Source organism: Misgurnus anguillicaudatus, chromosome 18 (genome assembly GCF_027580225.2).
Source record: "Misgurnus anguillicaudatus chromosome 18, ASM2758022v2, whole genome shotgun sequence".
Taxonomy (NCBI): Eukaryota; Metazoa; Chordata; class Actinopteri; order Cypriniformes; family Cobitidae; genus Misgurnus; species Misgurnus anguillicaudatus.
This window is the reverse complement of record NC_073354.2, coordinates 27,596,282-27,623,392: the sequence shown is the minus strand read 5'-3', so window position 1 is coordinate 27,623,392 and position 27,111 is coordinate 27,596,282. Positions and strand designations below refer to the sequence as shown.

General features: G+C 38.8%; 1 protein-coding gene across 1 annotated transcript; it reads left to right on the top strand.

The window, feature by feature from the left end:
• The first annotated feature begins 759 nt into the window (after positions 1-759).
• tnfrsf21 (tumor necrosis factor receptor superfamily, member 21) lies at positions 760-26,765 on the top strand. Its single transcript, XM_055185932.2, has 6 exons — positions 760-1,081; positions 8,122-8,764; positions 9,185-9,691; positions 19,766-20,031; positions 24,933-25,146; positions 25,499-26,765. Exons 1-6 carry the CDS (start codon positions 962-964, stop codon positions 25,726-25,728), a joined length of 1,980 nt encoding a protein of 659 aa, XP_055041907.2. The 5' UTR covers positions 760-961; the 3' UTR covers positions 25,729-26,765.
• The last annotated feature ends 346 nt before the right edge of the window (positions 26,766-27,111 follow it).

Sequence of the window (27,111 nt, the reverse complement as noted above, 5' to 3'; positions counted from 1 at the left end):
GACAATTCGACTTATACAGTTGATCTGGCCTCTGTTACACCAGGTGGGATTTCATGTTTACTCAAAGCTGTGAAATATTTCAACCCCTTACTTATTGTCGAGGTATTTACTTAATAATTGGGACACCTAACGTACAATGGGGTTAGTGTGTTATTACCGCTGCTATTTTAACATGATACAGAGATGCAGTATTTTCCTTAAACTACTGTAGTCATATATTTAATCTTAGTAACAACGTTAGAGAAAAACTATAATTTACTGCCCATTTATGATTTGCTGCGCATGCATGTAATCTTTAAACACTTATTTCATCATGAATGATCAGTAATTAATTGCTCTTGCCTGACTCAGTTCATCATTGATTGGGTGAGAACGGTTCAAACCTACTGGCTGTGGAAATTGATGGGAGGGGCTCATTATACCACTAGCAAACGCCGCTTTTAACGCCGTCTTTCGGAGGAGATAACGCCGTTATTTACGGCGTCATATGGCAAGACAAACGGCGTCACAAAACGGCGTCATTGATCGGATTATAAAACGCCGTAAACAACGGCGTTGTTGGCGATTTTCGCGCGTTTTTTACGGCGTTTGTAATCCCGACGGCGTATTTAGCGGCGCAAATTCTGTTTTAAACGCCGTTAAATACGGCGTTTGCATGCAAACGCGATTCGTTTATTGCGTAAATGTGGACTTTCTGGCTTGCCATACGGTTGTGACGCGCGTCACCCGCGCCCGCCCCTTTTCAGTCCGCAGCCGTGTCTTTGCGCCGCGCTGCACAACAAGGATTCAGTAACCTGGATAAGCAGAAGCCAGATCCACACATCCATCCATCATCGCTATGGGAATTATACCGTTCTTCTTCCAAAACGAAGCTCTCATCCCCTACTACTTGAAGCCGGTGCACTCCGCGGCACAGACTATAAAAAGCCGTCAGTGGACGATATTTGTACACTAAAAGGAGATGCGGAGATGGCGATGCTCCACCTATGAAGCCCAAAAGAAACAGATTTGGGCATTTATAAAGGAGACTGTATCCTGTAGGACAACGGCTGGGAAAATGTCTATGACTTTGTCATTGGTGGTAAGTCGAGGATGCGTTTGTATCTTTGTCATCCTCCAGAATATTCTGGCATTTGTTGGATTTAAAGGGACAGGGGGTATCATGGATGTTCTTGTAGTCAGATGGGAAGTACTTTATGTTTTAAAAAATAATTTATACCTTTTAATGTTACGTAGGCTCTTACAATACTTTTTTATGTTTTTTGTTGCACACCTGTTTTTGTTACTCAAGGTTAGATAGCGTTTGGGTGGCAGGCATTCTGATGGTTTTATTTGTGGGACATTTTCAGTAAAATATTAGTTTATAATAAAATAAAATAAAATTTAATTAAATGTGGAAATTTAAATTATGTCCCTCGCCTGAGTAAGATTTTTTTTTAATAGCACAAAATATATTGTAAAGAATGGCACATTATGTTTTTAGGTGCAAGGTCCCTATTATTCTTCAAAGAGTTATTATTATCATTCTTTTTTTTTATATAAAAAAATAGAACAAAACGTTCCATATATGCAAACATCTCCCATCTTTTGGCAGCCAGCATACACAAATACATCATAACGCACACTGCCAACATAGTACATTACATTGCAGTTTAAGATATATTAAATTGGCAAATATGCATTGTTGTTCTTGTACACAAGCTTAAAGGCCCACTAAAGTGCCTTGGAACGCGCAGCACTATTTGATGGTGACATCATTATAACTGAAACAGGAAGTCAGTCCGGAACTATTGGAAAGACCCCTTTTCTATTTTAAATGTCAAACAATAGCATTTTGTTTATTGCACAGTACAGCAAAAGCTTCTGAGTGGCACAGTTGTATTAAAATATGTCTAATAGAGTCCAGATTTATATGTAATATAAATTTGTTATTACAAGATAAAAACAATATGCATTGTGTTTATACAGAAGTGTCTTCTCTTTCTACTCATCATCAGTGCTGGTTATAATGTTAAGGCTGCCTCTAACCATTTGTGATGTTTGATCCCCTCCACACTTTTTTCGGCACAGGTTCGCACACATGATCCGCTCTGTGCTATCGTGCAGGGCCGTAGCACCCTGTATGTGTGTGCGTTGCAGCGGCTCGCATGACACTGATGCGATATCAGACGCCATTTACTCCAATAGAAAGCATATTTACACTGTCTGAATCGTTTTTTATAGTGCACCAAATGCCCATCCCCACAAGAACTAGTAAATGTAAGTGCCTCATTTCAGGCGGCTGTGATTTCAAGCCGAGGTTCCTTGCGATGTGAGACCGGGACACTTTAGCATCTAGAGAGCATTTGATTGGATTTGATGAAAAGCTAAAGTGTAGGATGATGTAGACTTTTTTAGTGCACATTCCAAACTGTAAGCTTTGGGCCATGCCAGTTTATATGATCAAGCATAACGTATTTATACCAAGAGAAAAAGTAAAATTTTGATTTCAAGGGGTCTTTAATATAACAATGCCATTTTAAAAGGATATGCATGACTTATCATATCGATATATCTGTTTAAAATGTTTTTTAAGAGAATTGCATGAGCTAGAAAGCAGTATTGTTTTGTAAGCACCTGTTGTTTATACACTTAAGTAAATATGCATATTTGATCGTCGTTTGAGGTAAATTTATTTTACACATCAAGCTGGCTTATCCATTAGTAAGTATCTACCAAGGGACCATTAGGACCCATAATGCACATCTTGACGTTACATTTGTATTCGATTGTTATAACACAAGCCTGTCAATGTATTTAGTCTCACATTACCACACTCTAAAACAGTTTTCCTGTTAGTGTGAACCATTCATGTGCCAGTTAAAAACATATTCGTTGGCAGTGATGTAATGTTTTTGGCAAGGTTTCTGACATGTGAATGAATATTCCTTAATTCATTTATATGTCTGCAGAGTCATTGGCTGTTGTCCATTATAAAATAGACATGGGTGCCTCTAGACAGGGAGTGTTTATATTGGCATTGCACTATTCAGTCATGATGTATCACAGGTGTAACAGGTGTCCTCTTTGTCTGGCATTCAGAGTCTGGCACACATAGTCCTGATGATATCACATCTGTCCCCATGGCTGTTCCTGCAGATTCGCACGCCATGTTTACTCACAAACCGACAAACAATCAGATATCTTTACAATGTAGTCATGTTTCCTGAAGCATATGCCAGTTTCCATTTACGGCATTTACATCTGGGGTTAATACCTGATGGTGTTCCTAGGAGCTTCTTAAAGGAAAACACCACATCTTTTTTAAATGCGTGCACTTCATCTTTGCACAGCGCGTTGTGAATGTGTAAGCATTAGGCCTAGCCCCATTCATTCCTTAGGATCCAAACAGGCATGAATTTAGAGGCCACCAAACACTTCCATGTTTTCCCTATTTAAAGACTGTTACATGAGTAGTTGCACAAGTAGGTATGGTTGCACAAAATAAAACATGTCGATTTTTAAGCGATTAAAAATGAGAACAATGTTGTGTGATGGAAGAGCACTTAGCTTGCAGCACTTCGACCTCTGGCGCAGTATCATAACCATCCTGTGAATTCCCCCTCCCGCTCAAACTTCTCTCAATATTACTGCGCCGGAGGTGTTTGTGGCTTTTTAATTCATCCCTGTTTGGATCCTAAGGAATTAATGGGGCTAGGCTAAATGCTAACACATTCACGATGCACTGTGCAAAAATGAAGTGTGCGCATTGAAAAGACAGTCCCTCCAGAAAAACGTGATTGTGCGATCGCACGATTTATTGCATAATCAGCCAAAGTCTGCATATTTATGCGGGGCTGCATTTTTTCCAAATACGCACCTCGCCACATTAATTACAGATTTCCGCGCACAAAATATGCGGGGCTTGCTTGATTTCATAATCCCTGCGTTTTCGTAGCAAAAAGTCACATATATATTAGCAGAAAGTTGAAAAATAATGCATTTACTTCACACAAGCGCAGCCGTGTCCTCTGTTGCCATGGGAACGTTATGAAGTGACGTGATTATGTGACGTGAACATCATTGCAGCTTTTGCAAGTTTCCACAGTTTTTGCAAGTTCCGCAATTTTCGCAAATTCCATCGCATAAATATCCCGCATATATATCATCGCATTTTTTAGTAAAGAAAACGTGCCGCAAAATCGAGGATTTTTGCCCGCAACAGTCACAAAAAAACACTGCGTTTTTCTGGAAGGACTGAAAAGAGATATTTATCTATTAATTTGTCTAAGTTGAGGTAAGAGCTAGAAAAAATCGATTCACCAAACTATCAGGATTCTTTATAAAACGATTTTGAAATCGATTTGTTTACCTCAGAATCAATATATATTTGTTATTATTGTAGTTGTACTAAAGAGGTGGTGGGGAGATGTTTACTTACCGCTTTTATTCCAACAAAGGGCAAAATGTATGTTGTTGTCTGTAATAGAGTGAGAAAGCGAAACCATGGCAGCAGAGGAAGGGGAGCAAACCTCTTAGAGAATTTTTTCTTTCACGTGAAAATGACACTCTTGATAATTACATTTTTTGCATGAACACGTTGTGTCTCTGCCGATGAGTTGTGCGTTTGCGTACTCTCTGTTTCTCTATGAATTTGGTTGCAAAAGCGTGTCACATTGTATCCTTCCATGTTTCTAAATTTGAGATGAATTGAATGCATTAAAGGTCTTCACGGTCGGAGGACCCGGGTCTGATTAACAGTGTAAAACCCGATGATCGGAGTCAGTCAGCACTATCGCGTTAATGCGCATGTGCTGTCTCAATTGTGCCTTCGGTTTCTATGTAAGAAATAATTGACGACGGGCCATTGAATTATAAGAAAATAATGCACACCAAGGTGGTAATGCGGCACGCATAGTCAATTATTCCGCTTATACCACGGTTACCACAAACATTGCTCTGATGCCTATTTTTAAGACATTTAAAGACATTTGCCGTTTACAGAAAAATAATCAACACCCATAGAACATTTCTCAGCCAATCAGAATGCAGCATTCAACAGACCCGTGGTATAAGGCGATAATAAACAACTGACTTTCACGACCACGCCCTGCACTTTCTTTCTCAAGCATTAGTTTAGTTGGAAGTTTGTAGCACATATTACTTGTCTAGAGTCTTAAATATGTTGTTCAATTTTAGAAAGATTTTCAGTAGGTTATTTATTTATTGTTAGTTATTGGAACAGTTTAACATAGCACTTTATTTTATTTTAGACATTGTTTCTACTCATTATGTTGCACATTTGAATATTATATACAAGTTCAGGGTTTTGTTTAAGGGTATGATCAAGTATTTTTAATTGTCTAGTCTTTATTAGGCGAACAAAAATCACAAGATTGAAACAACGAGTTGCAAGGCTAACATAATCGCAATATGTATTGAACCGGCAGATAAGTATCGGGATAGTATTGAATCGCCAGATTAGTATCGTCCCAGCCCTTGTAAACATAGTAAAATATTGAAAAAACAATGTGTTTTCAGAGCCCCTAAGGGGACATGGAGCAAAAATTAAATAAAGTTTGGTTTCGCGTGTGCACGTAAAACTATTGCGTGCTCACATGAAACTATCGATTGCGCACGTGAAACTACCGCGTTCTGCGAAAGTTTCGCGTGAGCACATGAAAGTTTCACGTGAGCACATGAAACTAAACTTTAGATTTTTTTGCTCCAATGTCACCTTAGAGGCTCGGTAGTTTTCCTTTCAGCGACACGGTATTCATATTAGCCATATTAGCGATATTATTATTGTTGTTGTTCTATGTTGTTCTTACACTTTTACTTTTGATAGTACTTGGCTACATTCTTGATATTGCTCACTAAATACATATAATTGTAGAGGTTACAGGCTCATGTAATCAGGTTGTAAAATGCCAAATCGGTTTACTAACAGGTTAGTCAGGGAAACCGATGATTTATTTTAAACCCATTATAAATATTCTTTACAAGCTCATAAGAGAAGATGAATCAACACTTACGCTTTGGAAGACGATTTAAGTATTTTAGGTATCTGCCCGAGAAAAGGTCTATACCATTTTCTGCATGTTTGAAATTTCGTATGGCTTCATGGGTAAAATATTTATGCCTTAGGAATAATATTTATACATATGTTTGTATATGCCCAAGGGTATGTTAGTGTCTAAGATGTTAATCAGATTCTGTGGCACTTCAGAACTTTTGGATGGGTGCCCGTAATGCATGTTTATCCAACTTTTGCACCAAACATTTTGTGTTTGCATACAAATACAATGAGAATGAATTAAGCCTTAACAGTATTACAAGGACAATTCAGGTTTCATCACAAAGTTATCTCTAAAAATGTTAAATTATTTTCAACCCGGCGTTGAGTAAAAAAGTGAAAACAAGCATTAACACAGTTTGGGTGGATTGAGGAGGTGGAGTTATAACATATCTGTGTTGAAAGAAATAAGAAGTTTCTCTTTATCTTCAATAGCAAGTTCTTCTTTCAAGAGCTGTTGAAAGAAAACAGACTTCAGAAGCTTATCTTAAAGCAACAGTGTCCTCTCTTATTGATGGGAACTGACTTAGAAACTGTTTTTGTTGCCTGGTTGTCAGACGGCCATTGTTATGTCACCAGTAATGTGTCCACCTCACTGCCCTACTTCAAACCCTTTTCTAGAGCCAAGGCTGATGGGAAAGCACAGCTTTATCTAATTGCTATTCATGAATAGCAGGTTTAGTTTTCTGTTGGCCTGCACCTCACGAAGACCAGCATGTGCAACTCAGACCAAAATGTTTAGCAGGTGGTCTGTCATTAGTCCCTTTCACACATACAGTATTTACTGGTAAATTCATGTGTGAACAAAACCTTCTGGTAAATCAGTGCTGCCAATTTACCAGTAAGAGAGGGGTACGATTACCAGTAATTTACTGGTAAGCGCTGTGTGTGAACGGAGAATAGGGATTAGCGGCATTTAGAAAGGATGACGTCAAAACGCGCTGACTACTCTTGTGAGTACTCATATGCATGTTTCGTCACATGACAAGCGAGAGCCAGCGTATGTTTTTTAAAGCGGTATGGCTCAGTGTCAGCCTCCCATTATTAGCTAAGGAAATTAGTCTTCTGTGCTTTTATTTGAGTTTTCTGTGCGGTCTCTTGTACAGGAACCATAATTAAACTCCAGGGGTTTCATGATCTGCAGTTAATTGAAGTAGGTTTAGAATGTGATGATGCAGCTAGGCGCTCGTGTGCTGGATGTTAGAGCTTATTGCTTTCCGGCATCGTATCTTTAGTGACGACTTTTGCGCCGAGGCCAAGATGCGATACATTACCTGCCTAACGTGGCCAAAGCCCCATTTAGATGCAGAATTACGATGTAGGGTAACATCATAAAGAATATTAGGTGCTGTTATCGTGCTGTGCAGTCAGGAGGAGACTGTTATGATCGGAATTTGCCTTTAAAGGATCACGTTCAGTCTGAAGTAACTTTAGAGCGGCTGTGTTTACTGGCTTCTTGTCATTAAAATACATTTTAGAGGTCATTGGACAGTAAGAGTGCTGTCAACACATTCCAGGAATCCATCGTAATGGACTTGAATGTGTTGGTCGCATGGGTGATTTGTTGGAGACTGTCTAAATGTTATTCAAATGTTTGTCAGGCTGTCTGCTTTTATTATCATGCTTATGAGAGTACCCAGACGAAAATTTCATTTGCAGCAGTTGCTCTTTCATAGTTCAGGAGATTTGATGAGTTCTCATTTGTCAGTCTTAGATTGCTGAAAAGAAATACAAGATTGTTGCAGCATTTTTAAAGCACTTTTAACCACATATCAGTCGAAATCCATTGGCAATGCATTATGATGTCACATTAATGGTCTAGGGCTCTTACCAAAAAAATCGCAAACAGTAATTGTTCTGGTACTTATCTTTTGTTCTGCTGTTATGTAATGTAATGCTCCAAAAGCAATTTATGAACAGTTAAGTTACTAAGTTAATTCAGATGCAACCCTATTATCACCATCTTACATAAACCCGTGACATAGTGGTCATTCATTTATTACATGTTTTGATTGTTTGTACTACCATTGCATAACAGTCGCATTGTTCTTTTTTCCCGCTGTTAGCTGCTGTGCTTTGTGGTCGGTGGCGTCTTAACCCACGTGCTGACCCCCAGCCCGACCACAGAGAAGCCCTTGTCTCCGCGACACTACCACCACATCGACCCCACCACAAGAAAAATGCTAGTGTGCGACAAATGTCCTGCAGGCACCTACGTGTCCTCTCACTGCACAGAGACCAGTGTGCGGGAGTGCAGCCCCTGTCCGGAGGGCAACTTTACCCGGGGCGAGAACGGAGTGCAGCAGTGTCACCATTGTCGGAGTCCCTGCCAAGCACCTTTTATCGAAAAGACCCCCTGTACATCCACCACCGATCGGCTGTGCACCTGCCCGCCTGGTACCTTTTTACGTGGTGTTAAGTGCGAGCGGTACACGGCGTGTCCGCCAGGGTCGGGCGTCAAAAAACGCGGAAGCGAAACGGAAGACGTGCTTTGCAAGCCGTGTCAGCGCGGCACCTATTCTGACGTGCCGTCGGTCATTCTGAAGTGCCGAGCTCACTCGGACTGCCAGTCTCTGGGTTTGACGTTGCTGATCAAGGGTACGAGGAAGACGGATAACGTGTGTGGCCCGACTATAGCAAGTTCTGACTCAGCCATGGTTGGAGAGGACGTTGCAAGCACAGTTTCCAGCAGTGAGTCAGCACATAAAGGTAAGAGTAAAGTGCTCATTTGAACGTTTCCAAAGTGCTTTTCCGTACTTATTAGTCTGTCTATTTACAGTAAGAAATGAGTCATGTTTACAGACAGTTAGGCTATAAATGAGCCGCTTGGCAGCATCACACAGCTTTAAGTGACCCCTGTTTTATATTTATAAGAACAGTTTCTGTTTCATCAGGTTTCATTGACTAGTTTTTGGGTCACATCTGAGCAACCCATGTGAGATTACATAGGGCCGTGCGGTTTGTGGGCTGAGCACCACAGCTTTAGTTTGCTTTCAACACATGCCAGCTTGATGCTGGATTAGCTAAGTTTTAGTTGTTCTCCCTTCTGTTTTGTTGTCTGGGTTAAGCTCATCTTTAGTACTACATTTAATTCTTGCTTTCTTGTTACATGATTTTTCTTGCACACAGAAAGTACTGCAATCTTACCAGCTGTGGAGATCGAACATGTAGCAGGGCTGCCGCTCAATACCACAGAGACTCCCGTCATCAACATTCCCGCAACCACGGCTTCCTCTGAGGACACCGGAAAGGATGAGCGACAACAAATGTCCCTTGCTCAGGAGCTTCCAAGAAAGCTCCACAAGATCTCCTTGTCACCAGATCACCAGCCAGCCATAGACACTGTGGACGAGGGCAAAGCCCAGGGACTGGGATTCCGGCCCACTCGCAAGGGTGCGCCGAAACCGAGCATGCACAAGCACTTTGACATTAATGAGCACCTGCCCTGGATGATAGTCCTGCTGCTTTTGCTGGTCTTGGTGGTCATCGTGGTTTGTAGTGTAAAACGCAGCTCACGGGTGCTGAAGAAGGGTCCCAGACAGGATCCCAGTAGCATCATGGAGAAAGCCATCCAAAAGAAGCCCGCTTCTCCTGCCCACACCAAAGAGAGGTGGATCTACTACTCAAACGGACAGGGTGAGTTATATCTGCTCAATGCAAAGTTTTTGTAGCTCAGTTGGTAGAGCATTGCATCAGCAATGCAAAAGTTGTGGGTTTGATTTCCAGGAAACACAGATGCCGAATACACTATAAGTCGCGTCTGCCAGATACATGAATGAATTCATGGCTTTTCATTCCAAAATGATTTGGATTAAGTCTGATACAGTGTTTTAGTCAAGTATTTCTTATGTTTAGCCAAATACTTGGATTGGTAAGTATTATCGCAGAACACTATTTGGTACTTTGTGTGAGGGAGTGTATTTGGAGAGGAAGGTTTTGTTTATGTTTAATGTTAATGTGACTGCCAATTCAAGTTCAACTTTATTCCAGGCGTAGTTTAAAGGGAGACATAATTTTTTTTGAAAATATGCTCATTTTCCAACTCCCCTAGAGTTACACATTAGAGTTTTGTCATTTTGGAAATCCATTTAGCCGATCTCCGGGTCTGGCAGTACCACTTTTAGCATAGCTTAGCATAATTCATTGAATCTGATTAGACCATTAGCATGAGTTTCGATATTTTTCCTACTAGACTCTTCTGTAGTTACAATGTAAAATGTGAAAAATATCTAAACTCTTTGGTCATTTTTTTAAGCGATGCTAATGGTCTGGTCAGATTCAATGGATTATGCTATGCTAGCAGTGCGACTCTATGGGAGTTGGAAAATGAGCCTATTTAAAAAGGAGTGGAGTGTCCCTTTAACCAAACAGCGTTGTTAAGCATTGCAATATTTTTCATTATTAAAATATTTATATTCATGCATTTGACATTTTATCAGACCCTTTTATCCAAATTGACTTACAATGCATTTGTACTGATTGTTTTCATTAATATGTGCGTTCCCTGCGGGTCAAACAAACCCATGACCTTTGCGCTGCTAACGCACATGCTCTACCAATTGAGCTAAAGGAACGCTACGCCTTATCCTTTCCCCGCTTAATCTGAAAGGGTCAAGGCTGGTCATCAGCAGTGTGTCACTATTGAAATGAACAGTGTGTCACTGTTTGTTTGAGCAGTTTGACATAGCAACAATGTCTTAACCTTTTGCGTAATACTGGGGAAGTCCCCACACAGTTGTTGTTCAATGATATACATACATAACCCCCTTCACCATTACCTAGAATTGGAAGAGATTTATGTATAAAGAAGTGTTAATGACTAAATGCTCCAGCAGATGCCAGACATCATTCCCCGGCACTTTGCAATGTGAATGATGACTGGCAGACATAAAATTCCAATGTAGCAGACCATCTGTGGATCTGTCATCACAACAGCAATGTTGATCCCATTCATTTTCTTTTAAAGTAAACAATACTATAGAGGGAAATCGAAGCAGTGCTCATATGGAACATGATCTCTCTTAGTTTTACTCATCCGGTGCTTCTTATCTTCGTTTATTATTTATTTCACACTCTACACTTCTTGTGGTTACTGTGCAGCAGAGGCTGATCAGATACAGCCATGAGACTGGCATTGGCTTAAAGCTGCATGAGCTACTGTATCCGACTATGTGTGTCACTTTGTTTAACCCTAAGCAGTTGGAACCAGATAATTCCAGTTTTCTGGTTTGAAAGCCGATGGGGTTTATCAGTGCGTATGCCCTGGTGGGAGGTGGGCGAAGGTTTTAAATTATGCATCTTGAGAGGTGTGTGAGTTCATTGTCCCCCCATCTATCCCCATGTAAAGGTCATTTAAAATGTCTAATATGTAGTCTCTCTAAGAAAATGCCTTAGCAACTGCCTAGCAACATTCTGGATAGGCAAAGAAAACTTACATTTTCAGAAAGTGTACAAATATAAGATGAGAAGATATTAGTAGTTTTTTAATATTAATAAAGTTAAAGGGATAGTTTACAGAAAAATGAAAATTCTGTCATCATTTACTTACCTTCATGGTGTTCAAAACTTATATAAATGTATTTATCTATATCTATATATCTATATCTATATATCTATATATCTATATATACTGTATATATCTATTTATATATATATCTATATCTATATCTATATCTATATCTATATCTATATATATATATATATATATATATATATATATATATATATATATATATATATATATATATATATATATTTAACATCTAAATAATTATATTTATACGCATGTTAATGTTTCTTAAATGCATACATGCATGTGTGTGTATATATACACAAAATAATTTCACACAGTGCACACACATATATTATGCAAAAACAAGCTTTTATTTTGTTTGCAATGAATCACAATTAATCTTTTGACAGCTGTAATATAAAATATTATATTTATATAATATTGTAAAAATGTAACTAAGCAGTTCTGGGGCACCATTGACTTCCGTAGTAGGAAAAAACAATACTATAGACGGTTTCAGCAGTAAAAACATAAACACACGGCTTTCATAGTCATCATGTAACTTCCGGTAAACTCTGCGAAGAATAAATAACATCAAAGTCCTTTTAAAGTAGTTTATTTATATAACAAGCAAAATAAACAACACGTAGATTACATAGGAACCCAAAACATTTGTTATTTTCAATGAGATTTGTTTAAGAGTTCAGTTTCAGCAACTAGTCAGATCATTAAACAAACAGAAACCGAAAGTAAAGTTCTGACCAGACGCTTATCGCGTCACCGCATGTGTGCCCGATGAAACGGTCTATAGAAGTCAATGGTCCCAGGTCTGTTTGGTTATTTTTAGGGATGCACCGATACCACTTTTTTGGAGTACGAGTACTTGCATTTTAGTACTTGCCGATACCGAGTACTTAACAAAAAAAAAAAAACATGATTTAAATTTACAGGTAACAGCTTTAGTCATATAAAAAAAACAAAAAAAAAAACAAAACAAGGGACTACTTTTGAATTAAGAACATTTATTTAAAATGAAAAGCATGTTGTATGCAACATATTACAGAATAAATAATTAAAATTTAAACAGTGACAGTGCAACTCAAGTATTTTTTTCAGTTTGTTGTAAACTCTGCCTCTTTGGACAACACAAGAGGCATTAACCCCTTACACGCCGCTCAAACATAGACATTTCTCAGACCGTGGTATCGGTCCCCAGTATCGTGGGACTTTTAACGAGTACTTTAGAAAATGTGGTATCGAGACCGATACCCGATACCAGTATCGGTGCATCCCTAGTTATAACCATTTTTCAAAATATCTTCATTTGTTTTCAGTAAAACAAAGAAATGTATACAGGTTTAGAACAATTGAAGGGTTAGTAAATGATAACAAAAAATTTAAATTTTAATAGCTCTTAATTAGTTACATATCGTTATAATAGTTGCAAGGCGAAAGCAACTGCCTTACAATTCAAACATGTAAAATTGTTAAACACTTCCACCAGGTGGAAAAACAAAAAGTTCACTGTGGTGTTTTTCTCCTTAGTGCTGGGAAGCATCCTATTTCAAAGTTTATTAACTTTAAAGAATTTATTTGAGGCCTTTTAAATCATGTGTAATAGAAAAGCACAGGTAAACTTTACACAGCATCCATGAACACAACACAAACTATTTCCCTAATTCATTCAAGGTGCGTTATTGGGCGGCCTGAAGGCATGTGCATTTACTACATTAGTTAAATAATGGCCATAAAGGACCGCATGGGAAACATATATAAAGATGAAGGAGCGATCGCACAAATAATGAATTCTTTCATTGGAGGCCAGGATGTGCCTCGTACGGTATAACCAAGCACGCATGCCGGAGAACAGAGAAACAGAACCACCCGCGTGTAAACCCCACAAAACAGCCTCTGCAATAGGTGTTATCTATAAAAGCCCACTGCCCAGAATCAGGGTGGGCTTGGGGTTTTATTACAGACGATTAGGAACTTCATGGGTGAGCTCAGCTCTGCCAGTATTTTGTGTAAGAGTCAGGGAAACTCGGGGAAAGCTTGTAGGATCCCCCGCTCGTAAGCATGTCCTGGTCTGTGTTTAATACTTCAGGAGAAGACTTTCATTGTTTTGATGTGGAAGTGGTAATTACTGCGGGCGGTAAGAGGCATGAGGTGTCAGGGATTTATGGGATGGCTGTGTTGCAGACATTCTTGCGGAGCCACAGCGGTCACTTTCCTGGAAGGGGAATTCCTCGTTCGCTTTCGGGGTTTCTTTGTTATGTGGCCAACCCAGACCTGTTGTATCTGGTTACTGCTTTGTTTGAATTTGATAAGTAGATGTTAAGGCTTTTTGGAGTCAAAGAGATCTGATATTGTCTTTACATGTGCTAATTGTCCATAATATGTTTTTGCACTTTTACCAAAAGGCTTTTGTATGCTTGGAGACTGTATGCCAACAGCAAGAGCTTTCACACCATTTAAAACAGATAGATGACATCATGACGTAATGACAACAGTACAAATGCAGTCTGTATAATAATGCAAATTACTGTCTAGCAGTCAAACAGTTCAGTTTCAAAGAGCAAAATAAACCCAGCACCCTTTATAAATTTGTATGCATGACAATGGGAAGTGTGGCTTAATAAACATGCAACTTAAAGCATTGCATTTTATTTATGTATTACATTGGGGGGGGGGTAAAGCTATTTCATGCATTCTGACTATTGTTCAATTCACGTTTTTAAATTTCCTTTGGTGTGTAAGTGTGTATTAGTACATGTTAACAATATGCAAAAGATACATACCCCAAAGTCTCCAACATAAATCTCTTTTCTTGGACTACAACAAACACACGGATTGTAGGCAACAGTTTACTTCCTGGGATTGGTGACATTGACAAAACCTGCCATTATCATAATTCCTCCCGCTTCGGACTCACAGCCTGTAAGTTACTGTAGTTTCAGGACTATAAGACGCACTGGAGTATAAGCCGCATCATTCAAAAAATTCGTCCTTAAGGCGAAATAACATATTTAAGTCACAATGGACTATACGTCACGTTTTTTTTTGAAAATTATTTCACAAAATCAAAGCCAAAGAACAGACATTTAATCTGGAAAGGCAAGTTATTTAACTAAACAATAGCAGACAGAACAGAAGGCTGAATAGATGTCTGTACGTTTAAGTAATATTATCAGTTATTTAAACGATAAACCAAAGCATACAGAACTCACCTGGGAGGTTGAATAGGCTAAATTAACCGAACAAGCCAACTAGCGTGAAGTTTGCATACTCGTCATTCCACATGACAGAATTTATTGAATTATATAAATACAGGAGCAGCATATGGCGGACTCTCGCGGCTGTAGACGGTAATGTTGTCTCTTGCCTCAGAAATGTCAAAATTAATTCATACTGACTTACAAGGCGCACCTGACTATAAGACGCAGCACCAGCCAAGTTACGAAAAAAGTGGCTTATAGACCGAAAAATACGGTAACTTTTGTTAGCATTGCATTGTAATTGAATCTTTAAAACATGGTAAGAAGCGTCACATTTCTGGCTAACGTCAGAGGTATTCACGCTAATCACAACGTACAGATTAGCTAGCCAATCAGGGACACAGAGCATTTCAAATCTGTGCGTATTTTAACCATAAACCACGCGAACACATTGTACTATACTAAATACACAAAATAACGTTTTTTTAGCAATAAAATACTTGCTCTTTAACACTGTTAAAGAGTTGGTTTCCTCATTCGGACTTATTTGGAGTATTTTTTTCAAACATAAAAGATTCTTTATTTCTTTTATGGCCAATTTCAGTGCAGGAAGTACAGTCCTTATATGGGCGCTTTAACCGGAATAGCGCATAAACACACACAACAGAGCTGACCCGAAATCAACATCACCAAAAAGTGTGTTGTTGTTGTTGTTTGTGAGGGAAATTAAAGCTTGTTTAGCTTGCCAAAGAACCAAGCCTTATGGAAACAACGGATATAGTTTGTTTATCCGGGGTAGCAGTGGAGTTGTGCTTGTGTTTGTTTAAAGGACAAGTACGGTATTTTACACTTAAAGCCCTGTTTTCAGAATGTTTATGAAGAAATACAACGGTTTTGACTGAAATTTGGATATATAATGCTGGCCCGAGAATTTTCGGGTGTTCATTGTATCACCTCCCACCTCTACAATGGCTTTATAGGTGCCCAGGAACAATCCTTCCTAAAATCCACAAAAATCGCTGCAAAAGATGCTTTCCAACAGGTGTTTTAGCCTGTTGGAAAGCATCTTTTTAGCTATTTTTGTGTGAGCATATCAGTGAACACCCCTGACCACTCGGTGAGTTTCACATCTTTGTAAACTTAAGTTTAATGCATTTTAGGAAGGATTGTTCCTTTGCACCTCTACAACCATTATAGAGGTGGGAGGTGATACAATAAACACCCAAAAAATCTCGGGCCCACATCATATGTCCAAATTTCAGTCAAAACCGTTCTATTTCATCATAAACAATTTGAAAACAGGGCTTTAAGTGTAAAATACCGAACTTGTCCGTTAACACTGGATTTTGTGTAAATGGGACAGTCCCAACCGGTCATGAGTGGCAGGCGGTAAGTAAAACTGCATCAAATGTCTATGTTTTGTTATCAATCGGCATGTAATATAATGTAAACAACAAACATGTAGTGAATCATAAGTTATCCAGAGATATTGGAATAATGTTTTGTGTGTGTTGCTTGCTTGTGACTCGCTCCTTCCGTGGTACGCCTCCAGGAGCGCCAGCTTATTCGGAAAGAACCGGTAAAGCTGATCTGTCTTTTATAAATCTGATCAAACTAAAGAATCTTTGGAAATACAAAGGATGCAATACTATGGATGTTCTATAGGTACTCCAGATTAACATAAGATAAGCAAAAACAGCATGTGTTATGTGAGCTTTAATGCATTGATAAATTTAGTCTATGTATTGTTTTTATCATGTATGCAGGCTCAAACCCATGTCTTTTGCGCTGCTAATGCAATGCTCTACCAGTTGAGTAACAGGAACATCTGAAACATAAAACATGAATGAAATATGGGTGATTATTATGCACTATTTCTAGGTCTATCTAATAAGGAAGCTTGTGAAATAGATCATGTTTACTTCTACTGAAGCAAACAAGATGTTCTTTGGAACGTTTTCAAATCGTGCTGGGATAACATGAATCATCAGGTTTTGTCTGTGCCAGATCAAACTGTCATTAAGGCAAAAGTAGGACATTGCCAAATACTAAAGATCTAAAATTCAGGTTCATGTTTAAAATCTTTTAACTTTTAAAATATGTATAAAATATTTTAGACCACTTTTGGAAGCAGTGTGTAAAACATTTTTTTTTTAAAGTCACTTAGGGGTGGTTTCCCAGACAGGGATTATCTTAAGACAGGACTAGGTCTTAGTTAAATTTGAAAATACTTACATAACATTACTGCATTTTGAGGCAAAACAAAGGACACTGATGTATTTTAAGATATGTCAGTGCAAGTTGTTTTCAGTTTGGACAGCTCTTACATTTATTTTAGTTTAGGACTAGTCTAATCCCTGTCTGGGAAACTGCCCATAGAGTTTAAGATACCATTGTTGTACCAAAACAAGGTCTTTAAACATTTGTAAACACTCTGTCTGTGTTCATGTAGTAGCTGCACGTGTTTTCCCAGCATTTCACAAAAGTTGCCTTCAGGACTATAGGGCAACCAAGTCCATCAGTTAACACAGTTATAGAGGAGAAAAACAACATCACGCGACCTGTCAAATTCATCCTAAATCATTTAGACAGAGACTGTCACTTAGACACAGTCGAGTGGATGGGCACCCTGCAGGCCTTGGCATTTTTCGATCCATGGCACGCTATCCTCCAGAGAACTCCAGTGAATTTGCTACAGATGGATCACAAACAAAACAGATCTGGCTTTCAGATAGATTCTCTAATACCTTCCAGCAGCCGTTATCCTATAAAATCATCCTGTTACCCTGGACTCCATTAGGTTTATGTTCAGTAAAGAGAAATAAAACATGGATTACGTTAATCCAGGTTGTTATTTATTATAGGTGGGTGTCATTTAAAATAATGTTATGAGATTAGTATTATTATTATTATCTGGTGGTTATTGACATGTTGAAGGAGTTTTGTTGTTTTATTTTATAGTTTTAACAGTTTATATATGAAAAACCCTCTAATTTGTGCATCTGACATGTTTTCTTGTAAATGAGCATTTTTATCAGACTCTTAATGGAGTCTGCCAACAAACCAGGATTTCTGAATGGCCTGAAGCTGGAATTGAGCAGATTTTAAAGTATTTGATGAACGTATAATACGTCCAGAGAGCATTCGGTTAAAGGAATAGTCTACTCATTTTCAATATTAAAATATGTTATTACCTTAACTAAGAATTGTTGATACATCCCTCTATCATCTGGGTGCGTGCACGTAAGCGCTTGAGCGCGCTGCGACGCTTCAATAGCATTTAGCTTAGCCCCATTCATTCAATTGTACCATTTAGAGATAAAGTTAGAAGTGACCAAACACATCAACGTTTTTCCTATTTAAGACGAGTAGTTATACGAGCAAGTTTGGTGGTACAAAATAAAACGTAGCGCTTTTCTAAGCGGATTTAAAAGAGGAACTATATTTTATGGCGTAATAGCACTTTTGGGAGTACTTCGACTCAGCGCAGTAACACCCTCCCTCTCCCATTATGAGCGGACTTTTCAGGCAAGTCGAAGTACTCCCAAAAGTGCTATTACGGCATAAAATATAGTTCCTCTTTTAAATCCGCTTAGAAAAGCGCTACGTTTTATTTTGTACCACCAAACTTGCTCGTATAACTACTCGTCTTAAATAGGAAAAACGTTGATGTGTTTGGCTTCTAACTTTATCTTTAAATGGTACCATTGAATGAATGGGGCTAAGCTAAATGCTATCGAAGCGTCGCAGCGCGCTCCAGCGCTTACGTGCACGCACACAGATGATAGAGGGATGTATCAACAATTCTTAGTTAAGGTAATAACCTATTTTAATATTGAAAATGAGTAGACTATTCCTGTAATAACATTATCAAATTTTTGACAGAGGTGTTGTTTAGTGGCTTTTGCATCTAAGCCCTTCCCATAGTAATGTAGCCTCACCATTCACAAGCAATTATAAATAGCAGGAGAGCATTTTTCACATTTTATAACATGTTTTGTAACAGATACAGTCAAATGCAAGTATATTTGTGCTTTCTGGATATGAAAAGAAATGTGAATAGTGCTTGGCCATGCAGAAATTGCTTCCCTGATGCTGGGAATTTATGGGTGGATGCCAGGGTGTTGATATGCACAGAATATGTTGCATAATAATCTTGAAGTATTATAGGGGCAGTTTCCCAGACAGGGTTTAGATTAATCCAGGTCTAGGCCTTAGTTATATTAAAAGGACACTCCACTTTTTTAAAAACATGCTCATTTTCCAGCTCCCCTAAAGTTAAACATTTCTTATTGTTTTGGAATCCATTCAGCTGATCTTCGGGTCTGGCGCTAGCACTTTATGCTATTGCTTAGCATAATCCATAGAATCTGATTAGTCCATTAGCATCGTGCCTAAAAATAACCAAAGAGTTTCAATATTTTTCCTATTTAAAACTTTAAGACTGTTCTGTGGTTACATTGTGTACTAAGACAGACAGAAATTAAAAGTTGCAATTTTTCTAGTCAGATCAGAGTACAAGGCAGCTCAAACATGCATTTTAGTCTGGAAATAGGATAAGCCCGGCTGGAAAACTGAGATAAAGGTGCCAGATATGTAATGCACTATACTTGATGATGAACTCCCCAACATGCTTCAGCTAAGTCTATCAAAACATGTATCAGTTTGGGTCATTACTATGAACCTAACCAAAGGACAGCATGTCTCGCGGTAGACACTGGTGTGCGTAACCCTAGAGCCCTTTTGAACTTTATACCTCTATCCCTTGTGTAGATGCACATACTGCGCCAACTGTATGGGGTTACCAAGAACACACAAAAGCTTTTATATACAGAAAGTATATATTTATCAATTTACAGCTTGCTTTCCTATAATAAGGCATGTTGAGCTTACTTGAAAGTGCTGTGCTTGTGTACAAGGTTGAAATGTAACTACAGTGTGCAGTAGATAAACATAGGATTGACCTTTGCTCTCATTTCCCAGGTGTTGACATCCTGAAGCTGGTAGCAGCACAGATTGGCAGCCAGTGGATTGATATGTACAAATCCCTGGCCAGCGCCACAGAGCACGAGGTGGCTGCCTTTTCCAACGGCTACTCGGCTGATCACGAGAGGGCGTACGCTACTCTCCAGCACTGGACCATTCGAGACAGCGATGCCAACCTGGCTAAGCTGATCAATGCCCTCCACCACCAACGCCGCATTGACGTGGTGGACAAGATACGTAGTGTAATGGAAGACAATCCTCAGGTGAGCTTCAACTACTTAGTCCCTAAACCAACTGGTCTGTTTTGATGGTTGAGCAGTTGGCCAAGATGTCCAGTTAGGCCATCTGAACAACAGCTTAGCCAAGCTGGGAAACCTGCTAAAAGTTAAAGCCAGCTAACAACATTAGCCAGTTAAAGCTTTCTCCAGTCTTCCATTGTTTGGATAAACAGATCTACCAATTATTAAGCTCAAACTTACACCATTGGTTGAGCCAGGAGTTGTCATTTTGAAAGTGTTTCAATTTTCAACATGTCATGCTTGCACATTAAGCTTGTTACACATTAAGCTAGTATAGTTTAAGTGTTTAAACAACAGAAATGTACACGACACACCCTATATATGCCACGTGCCATTAATGTACCAAACGTTTGAGTGATTACACATACATCAAAGTTTGTACATTACTCAAGCCACGCTAGCCAAGTTTCTGCATTATTACATAACTCGCACACCTCTGGTCTAGAACACCGTTTGGATAACAGGGTGAACGAAACACATGAGTGCCTCAGGACTCCTGGCTGCATCCCATTGAGTTGCGTTGCTCGGATAAGAACTGACACACAACCAGAGACAGAGGATCAATCATCAGAATTAATTTGAAAGGTACAAGACCTTCCTGTGTCCAGTCCATAAAGGCCACTTTTATGCACCCTGACCTTGTCCCAAGGTCACAATAGATGGTGAACCTATATCACCGCTGATGTAATCAAGATAAAAAACTTCTTACGACTGTTTTGTGTATCTGCCCGTCAACACCATCTAATAATCACATGCCGTAATTGCCGGTGCAAATGTTGACTTTCACTAAACCTTTATCTGGGCAGGAAGGGCAAAGGTAGTCCTGTTGTAACAGGGCTGCATTCTTTACCCCGCACATTTGGCACAACGCTACACAGCACTTTTTTGTTTATTCCCCCACCTGACATCATTTCGTCATGTTTTGTTTCAAACTTGCACAGGTTGGAGCGCAGTCAGCGCACATGAGTGGTAAATTATGGAACGAGGGATTTACATGCATCCAGTACAGAAACATTTTCAGTCAAAGGCGGAGTGCACGATTTCTGAAAAACAATTTGGGAAAGAGAGTCAGACCGACTACCAAAACACACTTGTAGCCAATCAGCAGTAAGGTGCTTTTCTACTTAACGACATTGTTGGGTTGCATATGCGTGGGGCGGGTCTATCAAAAGAAGGTCTAGATTCTATTGGGGTAGGGGCATGTTTGTTTAAGTGATTTCAAAGTTCAACATTTGCATTCAGAACTCATGGATCCTGCCTTTAAGTTGGTCAAATCTATTTTAAATTATAAAATTTATTTAAAAATAAAAAATTATATAATCAGCATTTTTCACATTCTATCTGGAAAAAGAAAACATCACTCTCTCTATCTCGCCAGTCTCTAAAACATTAAATTACCTTGAGAGGAATTTTAGCTCATAATGCCCACCCCTACCGCACGCATAACAGGTGAATGAATTACACATGGCAAGACAAGAGGCAAACATTAGGATCAGATGAAGACATTTTCGACTTCCATTTAACATTTGTGTAAAGCTCATCTGTACAGATATACTATTGTGTATCCAATCGCTAGCAGTGTATAATCATTAGAATTTAAACATTAGGTGTATGGGGTATTAAAGTGTTAAAACATTAAAGACTGTGAAGTCCGATATTAGAAGTGTTCTCAGTTTGTCACACCACAGAAAAATGTGATATTAACCACCCAGACAAATTCGGAAAAACACCAATTTTTTTTTTTTTGAAATTCTCTTTTTTCAAATGCTAGAGGCGCTGAAACCACTCAACACTCGTGGGAAATTTGCCAGTCTCTCTCAACTTTCAAATACAGCTAGAACATGAATGCGTGCTCGTGATTCTGTTAGGGGCGTGGCCGTGCTCGGGGCTTCAGTGTGTCATCATCAAGCCACCGTTTTAACCCCGCCCAAATAATCCTGAACACTGAAATGTGGAAAAACTGTTTAACGGTGTAACCCCACAGTTCAGTACTACACAGAGCCGGCGCCAGACCATAACTAACAGGGGGGCACTCGGCTTCCAACGGGGGGCACGCAATAGCAACAATAATTAGCAAAAACAAGACATTAAAACAACAAATACAGCAAGACAACCTCATACAACTGGTACAGACTTTCAGCTCATTTCCCGTATAAAGTGCAAAAGACCACAAACTATGCGCAAAACTATTAAACTTCGACCGCGGCGTGAGCGCAAGCTGAGCTCCGCTGTGCTCGCGCTTTGCTCGACGCAACAACAAACCGTCCTCGTGCGCCGCAAGCCATTGAAATGAATGGGTTTCATAGCGCAGCGCACACCGCGCCCTAGCTTTAAAAAAGCCGCTTTACCATAATCACGTCGTAATGCTGTTAATGGTCTATAGCCACACTTCACATTTAAGCTTACGTAATTTAAAACAACGTTAACTTACCTTTAAAATAGCTGAAGACGGCGTGTAATAACATTAAACTTCCTTAAAACAGTGTCCTGTAGATTTGTGAATTCCACCTCGACCTCTAATCTCTGAGTTTGAGCCAGTCTTTGTTTGCATGAAGATGAAGCAGGCGGTGCTGGTTCGTTCTAAATGATCTAATATCCATATTTTACACGATCCATAAAATGCCGCGAAAAAACACGTTGCTAGTATCAAGTCACAAATATGCTAAAGACGTAAGACGGGTGAGACGCGGCAATACATCCAATCAGAGAAACTGGTCTATTTTAATTAAAGAAAACATATATCAACTATATTTTCCTCATTTGATTACATTACAAGTCATGAAACATTCAATGTTTAATTTATTTTAATTATTCTTGATATATATTAAAGTAATAAAAAACTTTGTAGGGGGGGCACAACAACCTGTTCGGGGGGGCACTGCCGGCAAATGCCCCCCCTTGACGCCGGCCCTGGTACTACATAATTCACATAGTTCTTTGCAACATGTTTCATCAATACATTTCTAACATTTTTGTGTTTAGAAACAATTCTCTGACGGACTTTAAAGGAATAGTTTATCCAAAAATAGAAATTGTTCACTTACCCTCCTGTAAATGATAAGAACATGAGTAAATGATGACAATATTTATTTAGTATATCTTAAAAAACATACTGATTAGATACAGTTAAAGGAAAACACCACCGTTTCTCAATATTTCACTATCTTCTTATCTCAACTTAGATAAATTGATACATACCTATCTTTTATCAATGCATGCACTTTTAATCTTTGTACAGTGCTTCTTGAATGTGTTAGAATTTAGCCTAGCCCCATTCATTTCTATGGCTCCAAACTAAAGTTTTATGCTGTGCCACAATACTTACTCGTGTAACTACTCGTGTAACAGTCTTTAAATAGGGAAAACATGGAAGTGTTTGGTGGCTTCTAAATGTATTCCTGTTTGGATCCTAAGGAATGAATGGGGCTTGGCTAAATGCTATTATATAACACATTCACGAGACGCTGTACAAAGATTAAAAGTACACTCATTGAAAAAAGATAGGTATGTACTAATTCATCTAAGTTGAGTTAAGAACATAGTAAAATATTGAAAAACCCTTTCGCAGTGTGACCCTAAAAGGTGCATTTGCGCTTACATGAAGTCTCTCAGACAGTGAAAAATTCTTATGTGCATATCTATCTTAACTCGACTGGCCTTAGTGTTGCATTTTACTAGTGGTGTTCATGCAGTTCAGTGTTGTTTGTCTCTGTGTGGGGTGTATAATAAATGACCAATGTGATCGCTCACTGTGCCACTAACAGTGCTCTTGCTTTTCTTTATCCCATTGATTATTCACTGCTGAGTCAATAACAAAACATTTACAGGAAACAAATGTGTGGGTGTTTGGGGGGAGCTCTGTTCTTCCTATAATTTGTACTGCATGTGCCAAATTTCAAAGTTTGGATGTTTGGGTACCTTCCGGATACAAAAATACAACTAGGCATAAAAATGACAATGACTAAGCCTATAGTAGAACTTTAGGAAATGATGGGTGTCATTTTTGTCACTTCCAGTGGCTTTTTTTGTCCCAAAGCCCTAGTTAATATCTGAACCCTGGTTTATATGCTTCCTTGAATAGATTGCATAATAAGAGCATATGTGTCACTCAGTCTGCATATTGTTAAGACTATGTTTAGCATATTTATTCACTACTTTGTATTAATGATTAAATTCAGTACTAGAATATGACTCACATTTCCGGAAATACATCATTAATATACCAAGTATGATTTGTGTAGTGTGACTGTATCACAGGCCATGTGTTCTGTGGGCAGCAAATTTCTGGCTGGACAGAATCTTTTTCATCTGCCTCCCCAAGTAACCATCCCCTGATGCAAAGGGCACCATGGACGGGACTCTTGTGGGTGGTCCAAGGCCACGAAGTCTGAACCCTTTGTGCTAACTATGCAATGGGCAAATAGTGACACACTTGTAGTCCCCGGACATTGTGCGCTTAATACAGTCTTCCCAGTCTCTCAGCAAAAAGCCCTTCTTTCAAGTCCGTTACTTGCATAATTGTTCCAAGAATCGTGTTTGTCCAAACATGATAATGCTTTATTCTTATGGGTTCATAACAATAAAATAAACATTTTGTTACATGTGGAATTGATAACATACATCAAATATGGATACAGCGGCCTCCACAGGTTATAATGAGTATTACATGTTAGGATTTTTTGAGGTAATGAAAATATTTAATGTGTTTTTCTATTAATGCATGTTAGTAGTACCCTTTAATGAATGGTAGTGGTACCCTTAAATAAATGTCTTGGCAAATTTGAGTTTTGTACAGATTTTTTCCCATCCCTGTCTTAATGATATATTAGAAAATTCATTAAAATTTTCTATCACTTTTGCCGTAGGTCGACCTGAACAAGCTAATGACGGCTGTGAATGTTACCCCATGCCTGAGCCCCAACCATAAGCCTTTAGAGTCGCCGGGCATTGTGGTGGAGCAGTCGCCAATGGAGCGAACCAAGGGATTCTTTCCCGACGAATCAGAGCCGCTGCTGCGATGTGACTCCACTTCCAGCAAGGACTCTGCCCTCAGCCGGACAGGCTCTTTCATAACCAAAGGTAAGAGTACGTAAATAAACACAAAAACACAGCTGGTAACATTTATGCTTGTGGTTACACATCTGCATCTGGACAGCAGGAATGTATTTAGTAAGCATCATTCTTTATTAAGTTATTCACGTGTCCTTCCTAATTAAGTTTGGGAAAACTTTTGTTTGATCATGAAGCACAAATGATCCACTAAAACTGTATTAAAGCTCTTGTAGTCCCTCTGGTGGTTGCTCTATGTTATTGCATCAAACCCAGTTTGAAACACATTTATTTTTGTGTCATATTTCACTGATATAAAATATGCCAATAATAATCACTAATAATATTTGTGTTAACGTCTCTACGCTTCTCTGTCCCTCAGAAAAAAAGGACACAGTGCTACGGCAGGTGCGTCTGGACCCCTGTGACCTGCAGCCCATCTTTGATGACATGTTGCACATTCTCAACCCCGATGAGCTTCACGTCATTGAGGAAATCCCCATGGCAGAGGACAGGCTAGATCGCTTGTTCGAGATTGCCGGGACGAAGAGTCAAGAAGCAAGCCAAACTCTGCTCGACTCGGTCTATAGCCACTTGCCTGACCTCCTTTAGACCCCGTAACCATTTCATTACTGTCAGCTAAAAAACAAAGGGACGGACATCTATATGTGCACTTACAATCTTATGTCTCGTTCAATTCAACATGCACGCAGCTAGGGAATGCTCCAACAGAAGTCTGTTTGCACATTAAAGTACTCCTTGCATTTAAACTGGGTCGATGAGGCGTTCTCTTCATAATTTGGAGCTTTCTTGTATGTGTGCTGCTGGACTATAAACGCTGGTGTCAATGCTATAATCTCTTTAACATGTAGCATATTATTGCACACACATTGGCATGATGTCTAACGCAGAAGCTATGTAATGTAATTTATGAACCATTTGTTTAAGTCCTTTGATATTATGTTAAACTAAGTTTTGTATTACTACTAACATGTTACCAAAACACCAAGGTATTTTTTATGTTTTTGTACATTCGCAAGTATTACCACTGTAGCTTTTTAGATTTTCATTTGTTATCGTAATTTAATTTGTGTGCTATGTGATTTCAAGGGCATTGAATGAAAACCATTCCTGTTGTGTATGATGCAGATCATGACTGTGGATAGTGTGCATTCATTATACTCTACTTAAACAAACTTATCCCCCCACGATCAGTCTCTCTGGAGTGTTACCACTAAACGTTTTTGATTTTGCCATTTCAAACAGGTTGGAGTACAACCAAAAAATAAATTTCACGACACAAAATGAAGCATTTCAGAATATTTTAGATGCTTAAACAGAGAGAATGTCTCTCCTAAACTCTGTGCAAGTTAATCAAGCCACTGGTGCTAGATTGTGGACAATTTTACCCCAGTAACAGGGTGTGTATGGCCATTTGACCTCTGAACTTGTGGGCCAAAAGTATAGCTGGTCATGTGGATCTTAAATAAAAGCGTTGGATAAGCTGTTCGAAAACACAAGAACAACATACGCAGTGACAGAAGTATGGAAATTACAAATATGTTTTTTCTTATGGCTGTTTTGAGATGTAACAAATGTAACCAAAACATTTATTGTTGTTTTAATTATAATATAACCTGAAAAATCAACGAGTTTTGTCATAATTTGTAAAGTTGTGTAACATTCATGAATCGTAACTTAATGGACTAAAGTTTAATATTGGTACGTTTCAACTACAGGCATACATTATTTCTCACATTTCAGTGTCTGTCTTACTCATTTCTGAATGGGGGAGAAAAAAAACAGTAATATACCTTATTTTATGCAAAACACAAAGCAGGTTATTTTAAGATTTTTTTTATTGCCAGCCAGCTGAATAAAACAAATTGCATCAGCTTATGAACAATCAGCTGTTGTATACCATTAAAACCATTACAAAAATCCTTAATGTAGTGTGATTTGGGTCTCATTCCAGTAGGATTGTGTTCTACTGGT

Bases quoted from the DNA above. Each gene is read 5' to 3' on its own strand.
- tnfrsf21 (XM_055185932.2), top strand. From the start codon at position 962: ATGCGGAGATGGCGATGCTCCACCTATGAAGCCCAAAAGAAACAGATT. The intron at 1,082-8,121 runs GTAAGTCGAGGA...TCCCGCTGTTAG, and splicing joins CTATGACTTTGTCATTGGTG to CTGCTGTGCTTTGTGGTCGG. The intron at 8,765-9,184 runs GTAAGAGTAAAG...TCTTGCACACAG, and splicing joins CAGTGAGTCAGCACATAAAG to AAAGTACTGCAATCTTACCA.